We start from the raw sequence: 21,840 nt of genomic DNA on the forward strand, positions 1-21,840 counted from the left end.
TAGTCTCCACTAGATAAAAATTAGTTTCTCATTCATTCCCAATACGCTCATTTTTTACTGTGACTAATACAAGTCTGACTATTGTTTTCAGGACCATTTAACCTTTTTGAATCATGTCCATGATTTTTAGGGGTTCAAGCATTAAATGCTGAAACCCTATTGTAATTGTAAGGATTTGTAAAACTGATCGTGCAGGCCAAACCGTGAGGCCTAGAGACTTGAAACCAGGCCAGATGGTAGGCCTCAATTTGGGGAGAACCTATCAGAGTCTGACCCCGATTGGCCCATAGGTGCATTTGGGTGGCTGTAACAGGGTCATTTAGAAAAGGGGCATGACAAAATACACTCGAAAGCCTATAAATCCTAAACGAAAACTTCATGAAAATTGGTGGGCATATGTGACATAATAAACAAGCATGCAAAGTTTTATGGAGATCGGACCATAGGTGGCGCTATAACTGTCAAAAAGCTTTGAAAACCATATATTTCTTATGGTAAATTGCCTGTATTGGCTGTAAATGGTATTTTCCATCTATGACGTAAGTGGTTAAATACTTGCTAAATAAATCTTAATGTCTTTTGATGCTAATCTGCTTAAAGGCCTTAAAAGCTTGAACCCCGATAAATGCTTCTTGCAGCTTTAATTTTTTTTGTGTTCACACTGCAAGTGTCAAAATCTTTACCATGTTTTCTCTAACCATTCCGATAAAATAAAAATATAAACTCAGCACAAGTGGGTTAAAAGTGCTCAAAACACACCGTACCCTGGTAACCAGCGCTAAGACTAAGTTTAAGCACCAGCTGGGTTATCTGGTCTAGACTATTTCTGCTGAATGTGTTCAGTAGTCTTTATCAGAGCCAATAAGATGTTCCCCAAAGTAAATGGCTATAAGTGGGAGGGGCTTAGCGAACAGGAAGTGATGCGGATGAGAGCCACAACGCACAGATGGTCGCAGTGACTCAGCCGGCGTGACGTCCAAAAAGCTTAACGCAAAACCCACCACCACATGTGATGCTCAGTGGGTTGTGTATGCCAACGATTGTCTGGATGATTTTCCTGTGTTCCCGTGCTTCTCTCATGTGTTTTCCTGAGCTATTTACGTCATGTGATTATGTCAAGGTTGTCCGTGTGGGAGAATAGCACTGGCTTTGGCCCGCTGTAAGTCTCCGTGTGTCTCTAGCACTGCTCACCCGAGCATGAAGGTCCCAGCTGTAGAGGAAGAGACGCAGGGAGTCCTTCACTGACCGGGCCGGCTGCCCACACACACTTGACACTGGTGCGCTGAGAGCCTAGAGACAGCAACGATGAGTGTGTGAATGTGCACGTGAGTGGATGTTTGGAGGTGTGTGAGGAACATTTGTCATTCTTTTCGCTGCTTAAGAATTAGTTTTCATCACCATTTAATCATTAATCCAGCTTACTTTTCTTCAACAGACACGGACTGAGTCACTTTGGGATAGTTCAGCCAAAAATATTAATGATTAAAAAATGCTGGCGCTTGACTAGCAACTTAAAAATAATGCTGGCGGGGACAGAGTTAAAGAGATTCTGACAGTATCTGGTGCCCATTGACTCCCATAGTATTTTTTCCCCCGTATTGTGGAAGGCAATGTGGACCAGAAACTGTTTGGTTCAATGATTTTAATGCACGACGTGGAGGCAATGAACAGCCCGACATGAAGTGTGAAACTTAGATTTACAACTTTAAGTCCTGTAGTCAATCATTTTATCCCTTAAAACTCATCTTTGATCACCAAAATGACATATTTAAGCGTTTTTCCTTGGAAAAAAAAATCTTCATGCCTTAAAATATCTTGAATGTAACTCGACACCCTTGCCTCATTTAGTATACGCGGTTCTATGAATATGCAAATGAGCCCCGCCTCCACTCACTCACTCACTCAGATATCCACTGGTTGACGATCACACGTTGATCTGATTGGTTACAAGGTAGTGTGTGACGTCAGAAACACCAGCGATTTCAAACCGTGTTTTTGAGACTGTCTTTGGTTCACTGCAGTTTTAAGCAGAAAATACTCAGCAATGCTGTCGACTTATGAACTTACACATGCTTTGTCTTAAAACATATTAAAAAAACCACACAGACATGATATAAACAACATTAAAAGCTTGATTTTCACCACAAGGGGATGTTTTATTTGGTGTTTATTAAGGCAAGAATCAATTTTGACTTGAACTAGTGAGCACCATAACACCATATGGAAACATCACAACACTCAAAACGCATTACTGCAAGCAATGTGCTAAAACACACATCCCATCATGCACGGCATGCTTTAAAAATGTGCAAATCTACTCTACATCATTATTTAATGTGTGTGTTGTATTTATTTTGAGTATTGTCTCTGTGTCTCTCACAGATCCAGACTACACCGTTGTCCTAAACTCATCTGCGAACGCAAAGTTCTTCGGCGACCCGACGGAGCTGGAATGCAAAGTTACAAACGTGTCCAATCTTCGCAGCGGACGCCTGGGAGTGTCGTGGCTTTACCGAGACGCTGTTCCTGGTGACGTTCCAGTGTCTTCTCGCACTATCGCGTCATTGGATGAGAACGGGACCCTCGTGCCAGGCAAGACGTACAAGAATCGCATGGAGGCGGGGCTTATTACAGCGACCAGGGCGGAGCCTTCCACATTTAGGCTCCGCCTCCTTCACACGACGGACGCCGACGCTGGGGAATATACGTGTGGCGTAACGGCGTGGATCCCGACTCGTCATGGGAACTGGAAAAAGGTTGTGGAGCGTTTGACCCCAGCGCTTAAAGTCAGCTTTGCTAACAAGCGTAAGTGTGCATGCATTTAAACGCTTAGGTGATCTTCTGGGGGTTTGCACGTTTTAGTAGGAAATGTTAACTAATAAACCTTATTGTGAAGTGTTACCTTGATACAGGTAAAATTCGAAAAAGTATAATATTGTGCAAAAGTTCATTTATTTCAGTAATTCAACTTAAAAGGTGAAACTAATATATTATATAGACTCATTACATGCAAAGTGAGATATTTCAAGCCTTTATTTGTTATAATTTTTGGATGATTATGGCTTATGAAAACCCCAAATTCAAAATTAGAATATTGTGAAAAGGTTTTCATAAGCTGTAAGTCATAATCATCAAAATTATAACAAATAAATGCTTGAAATATCTCACTTTGCATGTAATGAGTCTATATAATATATTTGTTTCACCTTTTAAGTTGAATTACTGAAATAAATGAACTTTTGCACAATATTATACTTTTTCAAGTCTTACCTGTATCAAGGTAACACTTTACAATACGGTTCATTAGTTAACATTAGTTAATGACATGATCTAACAATAAGAAAAAACATTTGTTTCAGTATTTATTCATTTTTGTTAATGTTAGTTAATAACAATACAGCTGTTCATTGTTTGCTCATGTTGGCTCACAGTGCATTAACTATTAGTAAATGTTGAAATTAATATGAACTAAGATTAATAAATGCTGCTGTAGAAGGATTGTTCATTCTTATTTCCTGTAAATTGAGGTAGTTTACCAATATTAAAGTGTTACCAATATCAGACACATAAGGTGTCTGGTTTGCCTCCGACACCTGTGAATACTGCAGCTCAGATGTTCACGCTTCTATTCTGGTCTGACATATGACATCCCAGCTCGTTGATTTCCTGCATCATTTCTATAATTACCTGAACGCAATACATGTATGCATGGAAGCATTTGCACCGGTTGACTTCAACCAGCAACGTCTTCTGTAATGGAGAACTCAGTTTCATGAGGAGGTACACTACAAATGATTATATTCTGATGTGTTTTGTGAGCCGCTGGACTGGTGCCGTTCTCCACAGGGTGCAGTTTATTCTGACATGCCGTACGGTTATGCTCAACACTGTTATGCCGCTGCAATTGCTGCTTTAATGACCTCTAAGAACATTTGGCATAATTTTGCCATTATCTAATATTGTCGCTCCTATATTGGGACACTTTTTCATATTCCAAGAGACTTGGCAATAAATTGTCTTATGTAACACACAAGACCAATAACTTTCTTTCTTTCGGTATCGCTGCGCACATTCATTCAGAGCTCCGAGTTCCCAGCTCTCAGTTTCAAGTTTCAAGTTTGTCTCAGAGGTTTCTCCTTAAACGCACTAGGAGGAGAGCCAACGGAGGTCTGAATACACAAAGTGCTTTTACAAATAATAATGATAATATTAATAATTTATATTAATATTATATAATTAATAATAACAATAATACAATTATTATAATAATTTATTTTAAGATTTATTATATTTATATGATCATAATTGTAATATAAATAATGATCACAATAATAATAATAATTATTATTATTATTAATAATAATAATAATAATGTTAATGTTGTTATTATTGTTTTATATTTATTTATATTATTAATATTAATAATAATCACATCATTGATTATAATAATACAATACTAATATTTGTTATTATAATAATTATAATATAAATAATAATCACATTATTTAAATATGTATAATTATTTATATTATTATTATATAATGTTACTAATGATGATTAGTATTTATTTCAATTATTATTATTATAATAAATAATAAACACATAATTAATAATAATACTAATAATAAGTAGTATTATTATGTTTATGCTATTATTATGTTAATGTTATTATTATTTAAATATGTATTATTGTTTATATTATATAAATAATAAGTCACATAATTAATAATAATAATGATATGATTTATTTATTTATTATAATTATAATATAAATGATAATCACATAATTTATATTATTATTTAATAAAAAATATTTACTTTAATTTTATTACGCTTGGTGTATCATTTGCATTGTATTGTTTGTTAATATTTATAGCTTGTAGCAATATGGATAGCAGCTCAACTTGATGAGAATGTTTGAGTTCATAATATTGAGATCTCTGACTTTTGCATCTCAGTGATTATGAACGGTCGGAGGAGAGAAACCTCACGTATAGACATTAAAATCTCCATGTAATCTCATTCCTGGCTTGGATGAACAGTTGAGATATTAATAATGAGATCTCTCACAGGTCCTGTTCTCGGTGTCGTAGCCCGTCGTCTCCGTGAAGCTACGGCCACTGGCTCCACGTTTGAGATGAGCTGCCAGGCCAACGTGCAAAACCTCCCGCCGGGAGCCTCCTTCTCCATCCTCGTCCGGTCCGAGGAGGCCGTCGGGTCTCCCAGCCGCAAGCTGGCCTCGCTGGGCCCGGAAACGGTTCTTCAGCTGGAGGACTGGGGCGAGCCGGGCCGACGGGACGGCCTGATGCTGGTGAAGACCGGGAAGAGGGAGTTTCAGTTTCGTATCCAAGCCGTGCAAGTGTCCGATCGCGGCTTCTACTCGTGTGAAATGAAAGCCTGGACGAAGCAGGCCGGGGAAGACTGGGTCGAGATGGCCAAAGGAGTGTCCAATAAGGTTCAGGTCGCTTTCGCACACAAAGGTAGAGGATTTGAATCTCATGACCAAACATGTCCAAATTACGGTAGCACTTTACAATTAGGTTTTATTAGTTAAGATTAGTTAACTACTTTAGGTAACATGAACAATACAGAGTACTTCTACATAGGCTTATTAAAGGATTAGTTCACTTTTAAAATAAACATTCTGTCATCATATACTCACCCTTAAGTTGTTTCAAACCTGTATGAATTTCTTTCCTCTGCTGAACACACAGGAAGATATTTAGAAGAATGTCAGTAACCAGACAGTTTTTGGTTCCCATTGACTTCCATAGTATATTTTTTTCCTACTATTGAAGTCAATGGGAACCAAAAACTGTCTGGTTACTGACATTCTTCTAAATATCTTCCTTTGTGTTCAGCAGAGGAAAGAAATTCATACAGGTTTGAACCAACTTAAGGGTGAGTATATGATGACAGAATTTTCACTTTAAAAGTGAACTAATCCTTTAATGAAAACATGTCCAAATTACGGTAACACCTGGTTTCATTAGTTAAGATTAGTTAACTACTTTAGGTAACATGAACAATACAGAATACTTCTACATATGCTTATAAATGAAAACATGTCCAAATTGGACCCTAAACTAAAGTCTATGAGTTTATAAGTATATAAACTACATTTATAATGTTGCACAATTTTCTATTCCAAATAAATGCTGCTGTTTTTAACTTTCTCTATATATATATATATATATATATATATATATATATATATATATATATATATATATATATATATATATATATATGTCAATCTTATAAGGCTGGAATGATGCTATTTTTGTCCTGTTTTGAAGGTCCCACGTTTGGTGTGTCCATCAGTTCCGACACAACGAGTGTTTTCCCCTGGGAAACTGCTAAGATGGTGTGTGACGTCAGTGTGAGCGGCACGTCTCCCAACACAGGCGAGTACACATACACAACTGCACATAAAACAACAGATTAATGCTCAGTATGAATTACTTTACACTACAAGTGTAAAATAAATCTCAGTTTAATTACTTTATAGTGAAGAGTTTTAAGCATGAACTAAGTCTTGTTAGATTCATGTTTTTAAACATGAAAATAAACATAATTCAATATATATTTATATCTAATGCAGTTTGTTGCTCAATTAAATTGATCTTGTTTTGAAGATGTCGATATATTTTAATTGGAAAACGGCAGTGATTTTTTTAAGGATAGTGCTATCTCTTTATCTAGCAAATATCTTTATAAAAATACATTATTAAAGGCATCTATGGTTTCTCAGACCTTCAAAACTATAAGTTAAATTTTCACCTTTTCTTCTACTGTATATCTCATTGATGTTTCATGCATTTAAAGGGATACTTCAGGATTTGGCATTAACCTTTGTATCAGTAGAAAACTTGTAGTTAGTATTTTTAAAATAACCATGCTTCCCTCCCTCATATCCCCCTGAGACGAGAGATTTATGTATATTTTGTCTGTAAAAAATCTTCCGATGATGCAAAGATCGTCATTTTGCGTCATTGGTGGCTTTTTTTTTTTTAGGCGAGAGACTCCAGCCAGTTGAGGGCGCTAGATCCGCATGTTTTCAACCCGCCCATAGAGGCTGGATCTCACTCACAGAATGCATAAATAGTATCAGCCATCTTTTATTGGAAGCTAAGCTAACGGGCTCTTGTTCTGTGGAGAAAGCTGAGTAGTAGCGGTTACAATCCTCTTTTTCCCGGACATGTCCGGCCGTCGAGATCGTCCAAAATGTCCGGGATTCTGCTTTTTCTTTCTGCAGTCGCCATTCATTGTTTACATGCACACCTTTTGTTTCACTCTAACTGAATTCATCCCGATTGGGGAATATGAATGTAGTGTTTACATGAACGCTAAACAAGTGATCGGTTGATGTGCGTTTTAACATTGCTAAGAAAAATTCCCGCTCCTCCGTGAGAGATACGAGACCGGCGTTCTCCCGCGGCCGTCAGTCTCGTCCTGCTCGCCGCAGTAAAACATGATGAATGGCGACTGGAGAACGCTAAAGACTCGTCACGGAGACTCACTAGTAGCCTAGGCTTGTTGTTTAACTGCGATCTCTCCGGTAGGCGTGGCTTGGGAGTGGCCTCGTAGGGCAGCGAAGCAAGTGCATTCTGGGAGTTGTTGTCTTTCATCCACATGAGCCACAAATACATTTTCTGGCTTTTCTCTCTTCAGTCTAGAAGGCTCCAAATTCAAAAATAATTTCACATTTCTACTACATAAATTACCATTTTTAAATACACATTAATTTTTCCATAGGTGAAGTATCCCTTTAATTATGGTAAATATTGAAGCTTGATTCTGCCGCGGAATAAAAAGTAAAAAAGTAAATTGCTACTTTTATTTCAACTTTATTTCACGCAATTGTGAGAAACTCACTTTTTTCTCAGAATTGTAAGAATTGAAACAAGTGCGAATTCTGAATTGTAAGATAAAAAGTCGCAATTAAATTTTTTTATTCTTGATTCCGTGGCTTCCATTTAAAAAGGAAGCATTACAGTGAAAACAGTAAATTGACAAGACATCACAGTAGTTTTCAAGTTAAAATCTATTCATCTTATGCAATGTTCCAGTTATTTTTCCAAGCGTGGCTCGTGCTGACTGCTGTTATCAGCCTTGCGCTGGTCATTAAACACTTCGGCACAGCTGAGAAAGATCATGCAAACCCTGTTCCTGAGATGTTCCACACACACCGGCCGATATCAGCCGCTTCACAGCGAGACGCAGAGGAAGTTTCTGCAGATGTGCTTGTGTTTGCATGTAGCATGTGGATCTTTGTTCCACAAACAAGCACTAGACATGAGAAACTCGAGCTCTGTTTGAGTTCTGCACGCTCAAACCGGTTTGTTGACATCGAGTTTCTGCAACACAATCCTCACTTTATTCTCTTTTATTCTCCAACCCTAAAGATCAAGCGGTTTTGAGGCATATCACACACGTGCTTACTTTACTTTACTGTTGATTTATCACCCATTTCCGTAATCGACTTCCTTTAGGTGTGTTTACCGTCACACGGTTTGATGCATCATTACTCAATGAAAGATTGTTCACACTGCTAGAGTAAATTTGCTCAAGCGAGGTTAGCTCAAACAATGAGGTTTTGGTCCACCTAACATCTATCCCTATTCAGAGATTTTGGCTCATGTGTGCTGTGAAAGGAAAAGAGAATATCTGAGAGGTACATCGAGAAATACAGACTTTATATTCTCCATTAACTTTGAACTATTTTGCTTTTTATTGTTGTTTTGTGTCACAGTCACAACCTCTTATAACCACAATATGTTTAGGGCCCTATCTTGCACCCAGTGCAAATGACTTTGTACACGACGCATGTATCATTCCTGTTTTGCACCCGCGCACAGCGGACTTTTCCCTCCACAGACGCACGTCGGTAAATTAGGGAATGAACTTGCGCTCGGAGGGGCGGTTCAGTGAAAAGAGGAGTGTGTTCCGGCGCAAACATTCCCTGGTGATATTCTGCAGTTTCAGAAAACAACTCCGCCACTGACCAAGAGAAACCCAGTCTAAAGACAGTGGCGCTGGCGCGTTAGTCATACGCTATTTTAAACGCGCGTGCTTGGCCATAATGTAGCGTGAACAACACACACACACTTTGATTCTCTCATCTACACAGACGCAGCACTTCATATTTTTGAAAACCATACATAATTACAAGGAAACAAATTTCCACACGAGGGAAATCATTGTAGTGTCCATGAAGATGTGAAAAAATAGGCATAAATCTAGCTTACACATTTACGCAAATTATTCAGGCTAATTGTAGTAATGACGGATCAAACCTGTTTGGTCAATAGTGGCGAGACACATCAGTATATGAGGACATCAGGTAAAGTGTGTTGTCCGTCAAGAACTAGGAAACTAAATTCTGAAGACTAGGAAATCACCGTTACCATCATGTAAGTGCGCTGGCAAACCCGCCGTTATAATAGCAATCCGCCGTGGAACAAGCGCGCCGGCTCTTAAAGGGAATGTGAGAGGACGATCTGATTGGTTTATTTTACGTTACGCCCAAACCACACCTATGAGTAATGAAGCGACTTCAGACCAACACACTTTAGATTTGCGTCGGGCGCAAGAGTCGTTTATCCCGCCGGTATAATAGCAACAGCGCCAGGATCCACCCACAAAGTTACTTGCGTTTCGCGTTTGATACTTGCGTTTCAGATCGTTACAATAGGGCCCTTAATGTGTTTTTATAATGAACAAAGTGAACGATTAAACTAGATGGACAACATCATGTACTTTAATTTATTACTTGTGATACACAGCATGAGCTTTTACAGTTTTAATATATATGAGATACTTTTATATTTATATTTTGAATTAGTTTAGATTTTTTAGATTTCCCATTTGATGAATTGGTTGTCTGTTATTGTCATTTTTAGTAGTTTAGTAGTTAGTAGTAGATTTAGTTAAGTACATCAAGTTAAGCAGTCAGCATTTATTTTGCAATAATAATCGACTGGCTGCACAATATCATTTACATGTAATTCTGTAGAGGTGTTCAGTTGGTAATCCCTTTTTTGAGTAGTTGTTTTAGATTTAGATTTGTTTTATTTGTGAGAGTACACATACTTGAGACTTTAATATTTACTGAAGTCAACTCGCTTTTTGAAATGTAAAAAAGAAATGATATAACTAAAGTGAAAGTCTAATAGTTTCTTAAAGGTGTGTGTGCGACTGACACAAAAAAATGCAAAAACATGTTGGATGACGCAAACATTTCGACTCTTGCAGTCACTTTTCACATTTCACTTTCATGATGACGTTTTTTCTTGGAAATATTTGTAACCTGTCAGAGGTTAAATGTTGGTCGAAATGAGGCAATAATTGATTTTAATCAGGATGTTACTGGAATCGGGTCCGGACGTGTCTGCACTTGTTCTTAGTGGCGGTACTAACGTGGAAATGAATGTTTAATGTTGGGAAAAAGACTTCATTAACGGATGTCATGTGAAACTGGGTCACCCAGTGTGTGTTTTTCAGCATGCACTAACATGTCACACTGCGTGACGATCAAGACATCATCCTCATAAATTATGGATTTATAGCGTAAAAATGCTCTGTCATTTATGCGCCTTTTTTACAAGATGTAATGTCTCCGTTCTTCCCAGAATGTGTCTGCAAAGTTTCAGCATCTCCTCAGATCATGCTGTAAATGCCCCTTTCTGGGTGGAAGGAAAAACAAGCTGTTGTCATGTGTGTATCTTTAAATGCAAATGAGCTGCTGCTCCGCCCCCTTTCTAGAAGAGGGCGGAGCCTCTCCGACACTCCAGAAACAACAAACAAAACATGTTTGTTTTTGATTATCATCTGTATTGCGCTGACGTGACATTAGTTCTTCATCATCATGAAAGTTTATATCTGCATGCGTTTTAAAGCCGTATCAGTTTTCTGAGCGCACACATCCTAAACTTAATATACACACTTTACATGCAGATAAAGTCACGTGAGCACTATATTTAATGTCTTTTAATCTTATGTCAGATTTATTTATACAATATTATATTTTTTATTTTTATTTAGCTTTTATTTTTATATTTTCAGTTTTAGTTTTTGTAATTGGTAGGTGCTTTGTCATTCTTATAAGGTTTTGGATTTTTAAAAAAAAAAATGTATTTAGATTTATTTCTGTTTTTTGTTATTTTAGTACTTCTACTAGTTGCCAAGGCGACAGTTCTAATTTTCCATTACGTTTACGTTTTTCATTGAATACTTATAATAGTTTTTTTCCCCTCATTATTTCAGTTAATAAAAACAATTTTTAATGGTTTTAATTTTAGCTTGCAATAACAACACTCAAATGAGATCTTTTTTATGAGTTTTCTTTCCTATTCTCGTGTGTTTATGAGCCTGTGTGTGTTTTGTTATGAGTATGTGTGTGTGTATATAACAGTATTATCACGTCATGTTGAGATCAAAGTGTGACAGCTGAAATCCGAACAACTTTCTTCCTGGAGACACATCCTGCCGTGTTATTTTATCTGTGCGAATGCTTTAACTCGCTGTAATCTATCATTCCACTATTAGCTCTCATTCTCTGCTGCTTTATTTTCTCCTAAGGCCAAAGTCTTGCCGCATCAGTAACACTGTAATCTCAGGGGATGAACAGCATGTACTTCCCCTCGGCGGTGGCTCTTCAACCGTGTTTGCTGCTGTCCCAGAAAAGAGCAGGTCCTAGTCTCCGTCTGTGTCTCTACCAGCGGGACGTGCCTTTGCTTCTCCCTCCACACATGCTTATGATATACTGTGGGTTCAAATGTCTGAGACCACATTGAAAATCGAATATATATACACACACAATTTGAGTAAATTAATGAAACTGTAAAATAAAATGATATATAGGCCTATATATATATATATATATACAGGTGAAACTCGAAAAATTAGAATATCGTGCAAAAGTTCATTTATTTCAGTAATTCAACTTAAAAGGTGAAACTATTTTAATGATTATGGCTTACAGCTTATGAAAACCTTTTCACAATATTCTAATCTTGAATTTGGGGTTTTCATAATCTGTAAGCCATAATCATCACAATTATAACAAATAAAGGCTTGAAATATCTCACTTTGCATGTAATGAGTCTATATAATATATTAGTTTCACCTTTTAAGTTGAATTACTGAAATAAATGTTTTTTTTTACACTTTTTATTTTATGTTTTTAATATTTGTATTTATTCTTAATACATTTAATATTTTACTTTTTCAATTTTCAATTTAATATTTTATCTAACTGGTTAGTGAAAGAAAATGAGAAATTATTTAATTTCATAAAGATATAATATACATTATTACAAACGGAATAATAAACATTATTCAATGTTAACTTTAGAATTTTGTCTCAGAGTGAAAATGTGTTTGAATAGGCCTTCGGAAGTCTGTCATGTGCGTTTGGAGGATTCACAAAAATCTGTGACCCCTGTGCAAATCATTGGGGTTGAGCACATTAAATTGAATGGCTTTTCGCTATTTATAAGTCCCTCAGGCCAGATGTGTGCGTGTGTTTGTCAGCTCATATCCCACAATGCCTTGCTGTGACCTCGTCCGCTCCTTCCCCACAAACTCTATCAAACGCACTCCAACCGCTGACCCTTTCCTCATTATTCTAAGTCAAGTTCCAAACACATTAGTTCAGGATGGACACGGGATGGAGATCGTAGGAGGGATAATGGAGCCTTAGCATTTCTGCTTGAGAGCGTCTCGCTCTCTCAAACGCAAGGGAATGACTCGACACGTCGTAAAGATTAAACCTTGCCATTACCGGAAGAGTTGATCATCCACCGATTAGATGCACATCAGTCCTCAAAAATGTGTTTCACTGGTACTAGTGCTCATACTCGAACAAATCCCTGTCGGATTTATGATTTTCGCCTGCTAGACGGTAAAACTGGTGATGAAATACCACAGATGTACATGGAAGGAGGGTGAAATTACATAGCAACAAGATATTTTTTCATTTTAACATTCACATCACCCTCAAACAGTCGTCGCTATAAATTAGACGTCCAAGGATTTCTCGTAGCACAATAGCAGCCTGGTCAAACATGAGCACTGGGCTTATAATTAACCGCATTACCCACAATCCTCTCTGACGAATCCTCAGAATAACTGTAATTAGCAGGATATCGAATATGACTCAAATCTATTGCTCTCCAGGTCAGTGCACTTTTGTTCTCTGTACATCTTTATATGTTCATCACAGGATTAAAAATAAATCACCAATGAGATCTTTATTAGCTCAGTTGTTTCTCATAGACGGCATTGAGATTAAATGGAGAGTCTCCTGCTTCTCAGATGTTTCTCCTGAACAAACGACTCAATCTCACATGCATCTCGTCCTCAACAATGTGCTCACATTAATTGTATTGCTCTGTCTTCTTAATTTATCAGTTATTGACTAATTTATGTCTGTTTTTATTTTATTAACGATATATTTCAGGAGGAACATCTGAGATCAAGTTAATTCTTAAAAGAAGCATAACTGGGATTTCCATCTCACTCAGTCACTCACACACTCACTCACTCACTCAGTCACTCAGTCAGTCAGTCACTCACTCAATCAATCAATCACTCAGTCAGTCACTCACTCAGTCAATCAATCAGTCACTCAGTCACTCACTCACTCAGTCAGTCAGTCAGTCACTCACTCACTCACTCAGTCAGTCAGTCACTCACTCAATCAATCAATCAGTCAGTCAGTCAGTCAATCAATCACTCACTCAGTCAGTCACTCAGTCAGTCAGTCAGTCAGTCACTCAGTCAGTCACTCACTCAGTCAGTCACTCACTCAGTCAGTCAGTCACTCAGTCAGTCAGTCACTCACTCAGTCAGTCAGTCACTCAGTCAGTCACTCACTCAGTCAGTCACTCAGTCAGTCACTCACTCAGTCACTCACTCAGTCAGTCAGTCACTCAGTCAGTCAGTCAGTCACTCACTCAATCAATCAATCACTCAGTCAGTCAATCAATCACTCACTCAGTCAGTCACTCAGTCAGTCAGTCAGTCACTCACTCAGTCAGTCAGTCAGTCACTCACTCAGTCAGTCAGTCACTCACTCAGTCAGTCACTCACTCAGTCACTCACTCAGTCAGTCACTCAGTCAGTCACTCACTCAGTCACTCAGTCAGTCAGTCACTCAGTCAGTCAGTCACTCACTCACTCACTCAGTCAGTCAGTCAGTCACTCAGTCAGTCACTCACTCAGTCAGTCAGTCACTCACTCAGTCAGTCAGTCACTCACTCACTCACTCACTCAGTCAGTCACTCACTCACTCAGTCACTCACTCAGTCAGTCACTCAGTCAGTCACTCACTCAGTCACTCACTCAGTCAGTCAGTCACTCAGTCAGTCAGTCACTCACTCACTCACTCAGTCAGTCAGTCACTCACTCAGTCAGTCACTCACTCACTCACTCAGTCAGTCAGTCACTCAGTCAGTCAGTCACTCACTCACTCACTCAGTCAGTCACTCACTCAGTCAGTCAGTCACTCACTCAGTCAGTCAGTCACTCACACACTCACTCAGTCAGTCACTCACACACTCAGTCAGTCACTCACTCACACACACACTCACTCAGTCACTCACTCACACACTCACTCAGTCAGTCACTCACTCACTCACTCACTCACTCACTCACTCACTCACTCACTCACTCACTCACTCACTCACTCACACACTCACTCACTCACTCAGTCAGTAATTTACTCAATTACACTGTTGTTCACTCACTCCCTCATTGAGTCACTCATTCTCTCAGTCGCTCACTCACTCGCTCAGTCACTCACTCGCTCGCTCAGTCACTCACTCACTCGCTCGCTCAGTCACTCACTCACTCGCTCGCTCAGTCACTCACTCACTCGCTCAGTCACTCACTCACTCGCTCAGTCCCTCACTCGCTCAGTCACTCACTCACTCGCTCAGTCATTCACTCACTCGCTCAGTCACTCACTCACTCGCTCAGTCACTCACTCACTCGCTCAGTCCCTCACTCGCTCAGTCACTCACTCACTCGCTCAGTCATTCAATCCCTCACTCATTCACTAAGTCATTCTCTCACTCGCTCAGTCATTCACTCCCTCGCTCAGTCACTAAGTCAATCACTCACTCACTCACACACTCAGTCAGTCACTCACTCAGTCACTCACTCACTCACTCACTCACTCACTCAGTCAGTCACTCACTCACACACACACTCACTCAGTCACTCACTCACTCACACACTCACTCAGTCAGTCACACACTCACTCACTCACTCACTCACACACTCACTCACTCAGTCAGTAATTTACTCAATTACACTGTTGTTCACTCACTCCCTCATTGAGTCACTCATTCTCTCAGTCGCTCACTCGCTCAGTCCCTCACTCGCTCAGTCACTCACTCACTCGCTCAGTCACTCACTCGCTCGCTCAGTCACTCACTCACTCGCTCAGTCACTCACTCACTCGCTCAGTCACTCACTCACTCGCTCAGTCACTCACTCGCTCAGTCACTCACTCACTCGCTCAGTCATTCACTCCCTCACTCATTCACTAAGTCATTCACTCACTCACTCATTCACTAAGTCATTCACTCACTCGCTCAGTCATTCACTCACTCGCTCAGTCACTAAGTCATTCACTCCCTCGCTCAGTCACTAAGTCATTCACTCACTCACTCATTCACTAAGTCATTCACTCACTCGCTCAGTCATTCACTCACTCGCTCAGTCATTCACTCACTCGCTCAGTCACTCACTCGCTCGCTCAGTCACTCACTCGCTCGCTCAGTCACTCACTCGCTCGCTCAGTCACTCACTCACTCGCTCAGTCACTCACTCACTCGCTCAGTCACTCACTCACTCGCTCAGTCATTCACTCCCTCACTCATTCACTAAGTCATTCTCTCACTCGCTCAGTCATTCACTCCCTCGCTCAGTCACTAAGTCATTCACTCACTCACTCATTCACTAAGTCATTCACTCACTCGCTCAGTCATTCACTCACTCGCTCAGTCATTCACTCACTCGCTCAGTCATTCACTCACTCGCTCAGTCATTCACTCACTCGCTCAGTCATTCACTCACTCGCTCAGTCATTCACTCACTCGCTCAGTCATTCACTCACTCACTCGCTCAGTCATTCACTCACTCACTCATTCACTAAGTCACTCACTCACTCGCTCAGTCACTAACTCAATTACACTGTCGTTCACTCACTCCCTCATTCAGTCAGTCATTCACTCACTCAATCAATCACTCACTCAATTACACTGTTGTTCACTCCCTCAGTTATATACTCACTCACTCACTCACTCACTCAGTAATTTACTCACTCGCTCATTCAGTCACCAAGTCATCCACTCACTCACTCAGTCAATTACACTGTCGTTCACTCACTCAGTAATTTACTCACTCGCTCAGTCACTCACTCAATTACACTGTCATTCACTCACTCACTCAGTCATTTACTCACTCGCTCAGTCACTAAGTCATTCATTCACTCACTAATTCATTCACTCACTCGCTCAGTCATTCACTCACTCGCTCAGTTATTCACTCACTCGCTCAGTCACTCACTCAATTATACTGTTGTTCGCTCAGTCACTCACTCAATTATACTGTTGTTCACTCACTCCCTCATTCAGTCACTCACTCACTCACTCGCTCAGTTATTCACTCACTCGCTCAGTCACTCACTCAATTATACTGTTGTTCGCTCAGTCACTCACTCAATTATACTGTTGTTCACTCACTCCCTCATTCAGTCACTCACTCACTCAGTCACTCACTCACTCAGTCACTCACTCAGTCATTCACTCACTCACTCAGTCACTCAGTCAATCACTCACTCGCTCAGTCACTCAGTCAATCACTCACTCACTCAGTCACTCACTCACTCACTCACTCACTCACTCAGTCACTCAGTCATTCACTCACTCAGTCACTCACTCACTCACTCAGTCAATCACTCACTCACTCAGTCACTCACTCACTCAGTCATTCACTCACTCAGTCACTCACTCAGTCACTCACTCAGTCAATCACTCACTCACTCAGTCACTCACTCACTCAGTCAATCACTCACTCACTCACTCACTCACTCAGTCACTCAGTCAATCACTCACTCACTCAGTCACTCACTCAGTCATTCACTCACTCACTCAGTCACTCAGTCAATCACTCAGTCACTCAGTCAATCAGTCAATCACTTACTCACTCAGTCACTCACTCACTCACTCACTCAGTCATTCACTCACTCAGTCAATCACTCACTCACTCACTCAGTCAATCACACTCACTCACTCACTCACTCAGTCACTCACTCAGTCAATCACTCACTCAGTCACTCACTCACTCACTCAGTCATTCACTCACTCGCTCAGTCACTCACTCAGTCATTCACTCACTCGCTCAGTCACTCACTCACTCACTCAGTCACTCACTCAGTCACTCAGTCATTCACTCACTCACTCACTCAGTCATTCACTCACTCGCTCAGTCACTCACTCACTCGCTCAGTCACTCACTCAGTCACTCAGTCATTCACTCACTCACTCACTCACTCACTCACTCACTCAATCAATCACTCACTCGCTCAGTCACTCACTCAATCAATCACTCACTCGCTCAGTCACTCACTCAATCAATCACTCACTCAGTCACTCACTCACTCACTCAGTCACTCACTCAGTCACTCACTCACTCACTCACTCACTCAGTCACTCACTCACTCAGTCACTCACTCAGTCACTCACTCACTCAATCAATCACTCACTCGCTCAGTCACTCACTCAATCAATCACTCACTCAGTCACTCAGTCACTCACTCAGTCACTCAGTCAATTACACTGCCGTTCACTCACCGAGTCCATTTTTCCATTTTATTTGTTTATTCATGCATTTCTTTATGGATCTATTTATTTTTATTTATGCATTTATATATTAATTTGTGCATTTTATTTATCCATTTGATTATTTGTGCATTTATCTAGTAGTGCATTTATATTAATTCTTCTAGTAAAACTTGTGCATTATTTTAGTTGTAAAGCTGTTTAAATGATCATTTTTTATAGTAGTTTTAGGGTTTACAGCATTCTGTTGTCATAGCAAATATGTTGTAAAATTACATACACGTTTCCTGAGCTATAAAGAGCGATAACATTTTCTTCTAGGTTAAGTTCCTGTAATGCTTTGGTCATTTTTTTCTTTTTCTCATATTCTGTTTTCCTCCTCCTCTTCTCCACTTTGTCTTCCTCATCTGTGTAACACTGGAGAGGGGGTCGTTGTAAAGGACGCCGCTGCTCAGGTCTTTGAGTCAGTGCGTGGGTTTGACAGCAGTGGGCCGTCATACAGTCAGTCTAATTGCTAGTTTGGGACCATCATGGCTTTATAGTCGTCGCTTTCACTCTTTCTCTCAACAGCGTCAGCCACATCTGTGCATAGATGTGCATTTCGTTGCCATTACAGTGACGGGAGATGGAAAGCGTTATTTTTATTGGACATGCCACATCTTCTAATTGATCTTGTGTTCTTTGAACCAGTATGTGTTAGTGAGGGGAAAAGACTTTTGCAAGAAATGGAGCCGAAAGATTTGCAATTTGATGAGATCTTGGCACGACCTCCGTAATAATAAGCTATGCTAGAAAACGTGGTGGAAGATCTTTAAATTAATGCATCTCAAATGAAAGGGTTTTTTGAGATTTGCAGTTTAAAAATATGTCCTCGTTGGTAGTATTTTTGTATCTAGATGCATTTTTTTCTCAGATTTTTATGCTCCAGATTGAGGTAGATTTAAGTCTTAAACTTAATATCTTCTTATGACACAAGGTTATTGTTTTATATTGAGAGGGAAAAAAACACATGCCAGAATTTGTAATTCGATGGAGCTCTGTAACTAAATTCACAGGGTCTCTACGCAGTGTTCACTTCACTACTCTCTGCACACTGAGCAGAGGATGAACACCTCTTAAAAGTATATTCCAGGTTTTACACAAGTTAAGCTCATGTATGCATGTATGCATTCTTTAAATGCTTTTATTTGTGCATTTTTGTAAATGCATGTGTTTATGCCATTTTTTAAATGCATTTGTTAATGCATTTTTTTATGGATTTAAAAAAAAAATGCAATAATTCATGCACATTTTTTCAAATGCATTTATTTACGCACATTTTTTAAAATACATTTATTTACACTTATTTAAATTTACTTTTTAAATAATAATTTTTACAGTCAATTTAGGGTTTAAAGTATTCTGTTGTCATGGCAATATTGTAGTAAAATTGGATATAACTTAGTAAGCAATGTAAAATAGTGTTAACTCTCATATTGTTTACGTCTTGTGGCTTAACGTTTGCAGATTGGCACCATTGACTTCCATTGTACATTCCTCACTGTCATCCAGATTGTATCTGCTTTGGAACAAAAGAAGAGGGAAAGGGGGAAATACATTTTTCACCAATCACCAAATGCCGTTGTTCGAGCTTAACTTCCTTTAACTGTGGTAAAACGCCCTCGCAGCTTTATTTTGCAGTGTGTATTAATGATAATTCTGTGATTTCTTCCCCATCAGATGATGTAGCGTACGAGATGAAGTGGATCCTGAGTCGTCTGAGGGGTTCCAGCAGCCAGACCCTGTTGGCCAGTATGGACCGCTGGGGCGTCGTGCACAAAACCCCTCGCAACGACAGCAGCGACTGCAGCCTGGAGCGCCTGGGACCCAGAAGATTCGCCATGAACGTCCACAGCACACAGGACAGTGACGCCGGAGACTATCACTGCACCGTCACACCCTGGATCCGCTCGCCCGCCACCGGGATCTGGAGCAAAGCGCCGGACGTCTCCTCACAGAGAGTGTTCCTCAACGTGAAGTTCGCATGTAAGTGCCTGTACTGTAACTGAACAAGTTCTAAGATGAGTAACAGGAGTTCACAGAATTGCTAATGTAACACTCAGACAAAGTCATGCAAGTTTAACAGGTTTTTATACACTAATGGGAGGCTGCCAGCATTTGACACTCACTCCCATGACAATATTACAGTCTTGCAAAACGTATCAATGCATGTTGGAGCATGCATGTGTAATATTAAAACAGCTTGTGCATTTGCTTGGTAGAGGAAAAGTTGGATTGTCATCCTTTTAGTCTTCAGGAAGTCTTTAAAAAAACTAGAAGATAAATAGGAGAAACATTTGAAATTGTTCACACAGCTCTTTTCCGTACAACAATTCATAGTGAATCTCTCAAGCGCCAAAAAGAGGCCCAAAAACACCATTAAAATCTTTCGACTTTTTCCCAGGCTTATGAAGTCATATGACAGAAGAAAAACATCACATCTATCAAAGATCTGATATCATGCTTTCATGACATATTCTTAATGCACATGCAAAATCTTTATTTAAATATTTATTTATGAATTTATGCAAGCATTGATGCATGCATGCATGTTAACATTTAAATTATTATAAATGATATTAAAACTTGTATTTAGCTCTAAAGCTGTTTAAATCATAACTAATTTGTCTTGTTTTTTATCATTATTCTTTATGAATGCACACTAACTTCTTTATGTGCATATATTCAGTGTGGGACTCGATGAAGCTGCCGTTGCTGTACGGGATCTTTGCTTCGGTAACTGTGGGTGTCTTCTCTCTGGTCCTGGGCCTGGTCTGTGCTCACTGCTGCTGTAAAACAGCTACAGCTACTCCACGCTCTCGCAACAAACTCATGGAGCTGGAGATGGATTGACAAAGACAGTACAGTTGTCCTCTTCCGTCCTGGACGGCGTGGTGACAACTGATAAACGCTGGGACACGTCCCGTCACATTATGCACCGCCTGGAAGGAGCAACTACATTCTCAGAGGAAATAACTACTGAATCAGAGTCAACGACCAGGGAGAATTACTCAAATATTGCACTAAACACATTCTTATATCAGCCGGGAACACTTTTGTTGGATTTATCAACAGTCTGCATTGAAACAAGAAGTGTTAACGAAGACTTTTTTACACTCGGAGGAGATACCTGCCAAGATCCAAGCAGATTTTGACAAATTGAAGGATTATATTACACTACATCAAGCTCCAAAGAGACTGTTTGCTTCCAGATCAGGGTTTAAAGATACTAGTTTATACCATGATTCTTCTGAATATGGTGCTACTCTCCTTCTGCAAGACGTGGGAGGAGCTGAACCCATGTCACAGTGGGAGAGACGATGTTTTATCTGTGATTTTGTGACGTTGTTCATTGTCGTACTGTGTGCATCATTCAGTTTGGTTCTCCAACCCATCCAGAGTCGAACAATTCTGACCAACCCATCCCTCTAACTAGCCAAGCATTATCAACTGGTGAACTGTAATGCGATAGGGGCGGTCACACTACATGTTAAGCATTAATAGAAATTAATTTAGACCTGAAAGATTATATCATGTTTGAAGATTTATCGAAAAAGTAGTATTTTTTTTAGATACAGGATTGATTTTTTTATTTTATTTTTATTGATTGAAATCTTTATTTCGAACATGAGAGAAGAAAAAAAAAATATAAAATAAGATACAAGATATAAGAAGGATGAATTCACAATGTTAAAACTGTTTAGTAACACCTAAGGAACTGATTAGCAACTCTGCAGTGAACACAAAAAAAAAATGCTACCTAGCAACAGCCTAAAAAACACCCTGAACACCATGACAACTGCATAGAAACGCCCTAACAACTGCATACAACACTCTAGTAAGCACTAATAGCATCTTAGCATCTGCCTGGAAACCACTTTAACAATCGTAGCAACCACCCAGAACACTATAGCAACAATATAGAAATGCCCTAGCAACTACCTAC

The 21,840-nt window shown here is 39.5% G+C and overlaps 1 protein-coding gene across 1 annotated transcript in view; it reads left to right on the plus strand.

Moving 5' to 3' along the window:
• The window catches only part of ptgfrnb (prostaglandin F2 receptor inhibitor b), a 48,713-nt gene extending 26,873 nt beyond the window's left edge, over window positions 1-21,840 (plus strand). Inside the window, exons 5-9 of the mRNA XM_079615928.1 lie at window positions 2,383-2,805; window positions 5,073-5,480; window positions 6,300-6,407; window positions 19,575-19,880; window positions 20,584-21,840. Of these exons, the coding sequence (XP_079472054.1) occupies window positions 2,383-2,805; window positions 5,073-5,480; window positions 6,300-6,407; window positions 19,575-19,880; window positions 20,584-20,747 (1,409 nt within the window). The 3' untranslated portion in view covers window positions 20,748-21,840. The remainder of the gene's footprint in view (window positions 1-2,382; window positions 2,806-5,072; window positions 5,481-6,299; window positions 6,408-19,574; window positions 19,881-20,583) is intronic.

Source organism: Phoxinus phoxinus (genome assembly GCF_949152265.1).
Source record: "Phoxinus phoxinus genome assembly, chromosome: 6".
Classification (NCBI taxonomy): domain Eukaryota; kingdom Metazoa; phylum Chordata; class Actinopteri; order Cypriniformes; family Leuciscidae; genus Phoxinus; species Phoxinus phoxinus.